This window comes from Cyprinodon variegatus, unplaced genomic scaffold, assembly GCF_000732505.1.
Source record: "Cyprinodon variegatus isolate N-32 unplaced genomic scaffold, C_variegatus-1.0 Scaffold703, whole genome shotgun sequence".
NCBI classification, from domain to species: Eukaryota; Metazoa; Chordata; class Actinopteri; order Cyprinodontiformes; family Cyprinodontidae; genus Cyprinodon; species Cyprinodon variegatus.
The window spans coordinates 233,437-238,942 of NW_015151156.1; the positions used below are offsets into that span (position 1 = coordinate 233,437).

Below are 5,506 nucleotides of genomic sequence, written 5' to 3' on the forward strand. Positions count from 1 at the left end.
GCATGAACCGAACGCAACACACGCGAACCGAACCGAGACAGTCGAACCGAACGGTTCGGATGGTTTTCATAAACCGTTCCATCCCTAATATATATATTTCATGTGTTTACATCTGCTGCTGCTGCTATGTTGTTGTCAAACTTATTGAAAACATTTGGGTATGAACAAACATTCTCATGCAATGTTTATCATATTTCTTATCTAATGGAAATACAGTAATTGCGAAACTTTGAATTTTCAGAATTAGTGGAATCTTAACATAGTCACTGCTGCCAGACAGGACTTGATTAAAATAAAAGGAAAAAAGGACCTTAAATATTCAAACAATCAAGGTTAAGGTTTTTTAACCTAACCTAACTATTAATTCCCACGCTCAGGTTTTACAGAGTTGGGTCTCAGTGGGAAAAGTTCTCTTCTTGAGATCTGAAAGTTATTGGTTTAGTTCCTAATTCCTCCTGTCATGTTGATGTGCCCCGGAGCAAGGCACGTAACCCAGCGGCCTTACATAAGTGTAGATGGTTGCATAAATGTGTTTACTTTCCTGAGAGCGATTGATTGAATATGTCTTCAGTATAAAGCACTTTCAGAAGCTGGAGGGACTAGAAAAATGCATTATAAATGTATTCCATTTACTCAGCATCATGCTTTGTCTGATTTTTTGACTCGATTTGCTCTGCTGCAGGAGGAGGAGGAGCAGGAGAAGCGGCAAGTTCTGGTTCTGGGCCTGGATGGAGCCGGAAAGAGCAGCATGCTGCAGGGTTTGAACCCTGGGGAGTCCGCAGCTAAAAGGGGCCGGTGCCGGCCCACCCGCGGCTTCAACTTCATGAGCCTGGACGCCAATAGTTGTCAGCTTGGCTTTCTGGAGAGTAAGACTTTCATCCTTATCTGTCTGGATTTCTGTTTTAAGAGCATAAAATAATAAGATCACCCCTCTGTTTAGAACATCACAGCCTTTATTTGATCAAAAACTAGAACAGGCCCAATTATGCTGTGTCTGATTCTCTAAACCCAGAAAAATATCACTATTTAAAGGCAGTAGAAATTAAATAATGACTTCATTCAGTATGACAGGACCGTGAAACGCTGAGGCCTCAAAATAAGTTTCAGCAGAGGGATTCTGAGGAATGCTTCATGCTTGGCTGCTGATTTATTCACCATTTCAACATCTAATCGGTCTCTCATCTTGGTGAGTGGAGCTCACGACGACACCCACTCAGAGTACTTCAGAGGCTAAGCGGTAAATGTCAGAGTATTGTCTCTGTGACGCTGAAGCAGAGGTAGGTTGGTGGGTGGTTTAATATCTGTGGGAATCCTGGAAAAACTTTGAGTAAAAGTGAGAGCCTCGTAATGCTGCAATAAACTGTTTAAAGCATCAGATGAGATTCAGGCTCTTCAATAAATTATCACTCATTTTTTATGAAAAAAATGGAGAATAAATCCAAAGTTTCCCTTTAAGGTGAGGCAGGATTCCAAAGTGTAGTAATATTTGCGATATGCCCAAAAGTAATTAGACTTAATGAAGTCATTATTTTATTTCTACTGCCTTTAAATAAAGTGACATATTGGCTGACACAGTACATCCCAGTCTGTAGCCTCATAACAAACTTACAGGGTTTCTTTAGCTTCCTTTGGCTAATATCTTACCGATCACTTTAATGCAGGTTGCCTCTTATTCCTTCCTAAAATGAGGTCTTACTATAGAGATATAGTATGTGAGTAACTGACATTTGCATGTCCAACAAGTCCAAAGTTTTGTTTTCTCTGGTACAGCAGCATTGAAGCTGTTGAAATGTTGGAAGTGAAGCAGAGAGTGAGGAATAAACCAGTTATTGCCTGAAATGCAGTTGGATGTTGTGTCTGTAGCTTAGCAACAACAGAACCGATGGCATAACATACATAGGCTGTGTCCGAATGTCTGCCCTGATCCCTATATAGGGCACTACTTTTAATAAGTGTCTGAACGTCTAGTGGATAAAAAAGTATTGGACTTGAAATTTCCCACAATGCATCTTGAAAAAAAGTGAACATCCATGGTCACTAGACAGCAGATATATCCAGAAATTCTTTGTGAGGGCTCTCCTCACAAAGTATTTTGGGATTTGGCCGCTGCCACAGCGGCTACAAATAACAAAGATGGCGCAGGCACCACGCGGTGGAGGAGGAGTTACGTGAACAACGGGGAGTGAAAAGTAGTGATCATCAGTTCGAATGGTCAGTTAACTGAGTTCACTATAAAGTCCTCTATATAGTCTCCGCTCTGTATAGTGATTTAGGGTTGGGGGGGATGTTTGGACACAGCCATTGAAAGCATCAGAAAATGGAATCTAAACAATTAAAACACTGGTGAACTCTCTGGGTAAATAATATGGAGGGAAACTAACTGCCAACAGTTCATTATCTGGGATGCAGTGATGAAATTTAACAGTAACATGCCCTGGACCACATGTTGTTTAGAGCACTGCCGGCAGTTTTCCAGTCTTATTTAAATCTGTCTGTCCATATGGTCTAAAAGCCTGGCAGAGAGACACTGGAAATGGGGATATGATCCTGCAGCCATGTTTCAGTGAAACACATATTACCACATCCCTGATTTCTGCCAGGCTCCTTAGATTATCTTCTAACTTGTTTCCTGAAATTCCTACATTGCCCATAACGATTTTCTGGAAGAGATGGTTTAAATGTCTTCCCCCTCTCTCTTCTCCTTGTTCCTGGTCTGCATCCTCTGCACCTTTTCAATTCAACTGGGGCTTGCGGAAATTGTTGAACCATTGATTTAGCTTTTAATTTATGAGTAAGCTCTTCTGGGGGTGTACAAAAAAAATAGCTGTGTTTGCTATGGTTTCTCTTCATAAATGTGTTTGGCAAAAACACCTTTAGCTACACACCATCCAAAGCAGAGGTAATAAACATAATGAAAAAGAAACTGATCCACAAACAAAAGAACTGAAGTACCTTTAAAAAGTAATAACAGTCTCAAGCTAGAATTACTACTCCAATGTGCTGCCACTTTAAAAAGTGCAATTAAAACTGGATTAACTGTCTTCCAGTTGGATGATGTCTCAAAATATCATACAACCAAATTAGCTACAGAATAGCCTGAAGGTAAAGACCTTTTCCATTAGGAATTCTTGTGGGCAAAGTTTATAATGTGTGTAAAATTAAGGCAGGCTAGTGTTACACCTTCTGTAAGGGCCAAAGATCCACAAAATCATTCTTACAAGTAATAACCAAAACATCTTACCTGCATCATACAGTTTAAACAGCAACAAAGGCTCATCTGAGCTAAATATTTCATGTTAAAATACATGAATAGAAATCATAATAAGTTTGTTTTTAATCTGGGTGGAACCTTTGACCACACTAGGGACTTCAGATAAAACCTGAAATAAACACCTGCAGGTATAATTATCTCCAGACATGTAATAATAATTCTAAGTATAATATTGATTCGATATATTAGATAATGAATAACCTTTTTTATGATAAAAAGAAAATTTGGGGATTTAAAGAGTGCATTTTTTGCACTTTAGGGCAGTTTGACAAATCAGCACAAGTTAAATGGAAAGTAAAGAAACATTAAGTGAAAGTAGACAAAAACATCAATGTTCTGATACCAAGGTTGTGTCTCAAACAAGGATTATGACATTTGAAATCATTTCAAGATTTAAAATAAAGGTTTTATTATCAATTTAAAACCGAAACAAATGTAGAAAGAGCAAAAGCATGATCTATGCTTATGTCAAAACAGTGAATAAAATAAAGCCAAACCTTCTATGTCTGTAAAAGTTTAAATATTGCCTCAGCTGTAAATTATGGCTGAGCTGTAAGGCTAGGGTGATGCCTGGGTTTTAACATTCATTTTTGCTCAACTTTTTGGTTTTGGATTTCTGAAACTGGAAAAGTACTGAATTAAAAACCGTGACGTAAATGAAAAAATAATAATATAACAATTAGCACTGGCCCCCTACAATGAATCATCTGCTGAGCGTCTGTCATATGTGAGAATAACACTATCAGCTCTGCATGAACAGGTGCAAAACAAAAACACGTCATCTTAGAGGAAGCTAATTCTGATACATGGAATGTGTCAAAGTTTAGCTCAGGTGAACTTTGCATCCAATTCAAGGCATAAAGAAAGAGCAGTGTGCTGCAATAAGAACCTGTAAATATTTATGAGAATCCAACCCGTTGTAATTCATTCATTCTCCATTCACCCTTTTAAGTTTCTGCAGCGATGCACAGAACCCTCACAACAACCAACCATTCGGGACATGCTGAACTTTATCAGCCGAGGCTGATGTTAACCACTTCCCGGGATCATTATAAGGTTTACCAAGCTGCTGCGGAGACCTTCATCATCAAACCCACACCCACCTCCTTCACAACCATATGACTCAGTAAATGCATCGTGTGTGTTTACATGTGGGTGGGTTTGCAGAGCTGCAGGACGAGCGCCTTGCCGAGCTCCCAGCTGAGCAGCATGTCCAGACTCCACATCACATCTGGTGAGCAGGTATTTACTGCTGCCACATCACATCAGCCCTGGCTACATCCCGGCCCAGTATCCTAGCAACCTCCTCTAATTGATTCTGCCAGTGAGGACCTACAGTCATGCCTGCCAGCGTGTGACGAGCGATCGGTTTGACCACTGAGCATCTTCGGACGTTAGAGTTCTAGTTGCTATGAAACTTTTCTTCAGCTGACAAAAAAAAAAACATGATTTCTCTTGTAATCTCATGACTGCTCTGCAGCATGCTTTCATACGCTCTCTGTAAGGGTCACATTTTACCTGTCAAAGTCATTTCATATTCCAGCCAGTCATCTTTGAAACACGAATATGCTGGTGCTGCTGTTTCTGTAAACAGATTCAGCAACACTGCTCAGGAATAAATGAGGTATTCTCAGTTTAACCCACACCGTTTCTGCTAGAAAGAAAGAATTCTTAAAGCCAATCTTCTTATGAAAGACAACGTTAAATGAAGAAAGGGGAGATTAACCTAAGATTTCCCCATGAACCTTTCCCTACAAAACCAATTTCCTCAGAGTGGAAGCATTAAGATGAAGGATGCTGCCTTAGCTCGTTGCCTCCTTTATTGAAATCTGATCTTATTCGTTTTGGCATGGAAATGAAATAAATCCAGTGTCAATTTTCTTTAAAGGAGCTTATCTAGTTCTGCATTAAACTGTCAGGGTTTTTTTATTAAACTGGAACCTGTAGCAGTAAACGGTGCTGACAGACATGCAAGAGGAAAGCCCCAGAGGATGAAAAGGGATCAAAGCTGCAGCATCGCTGAATGGATCTGCCGCTGCTCTCACTTTCAGATAAAAATCTGATAAACAAGCCTGTCGAAAACACATTTCTCCACATTAGGAATTTCTTCTACATTTGCTTTTTCTTGTCGTACTTAAATCTTTCAAATTAGAATATTTTGAGTTAGGTAAAAATTAAAAGTTGTTTTGAATGATTTCATTTACCAGGGGAAAAAATATATCCAAAGCATTCCCC

General features: G+C 39.4%; 1 protein-coding gene across 1 annotated transcript in view; it reads left to right on the plus strand.

Annotated features, from left to right (window-relative positions):
• LOC107097512 (ADP-ribosylation factor-like protein 9) overlaps positions 1–5,506 on the plus strand; it is a 24,842-nt gene that overhangs the window by 11,026 nt on the left and 8,310 nt on the right. The window contains exon 2 of the mRNA XM_015394674.1: positions 683–866. Coding sequence (XP_015250160.1) covers positions 683–866 — 184 coding nt within the window. The remainder of the gene's footprint in view (positions 1–682; positions 867–5,506) is intronic.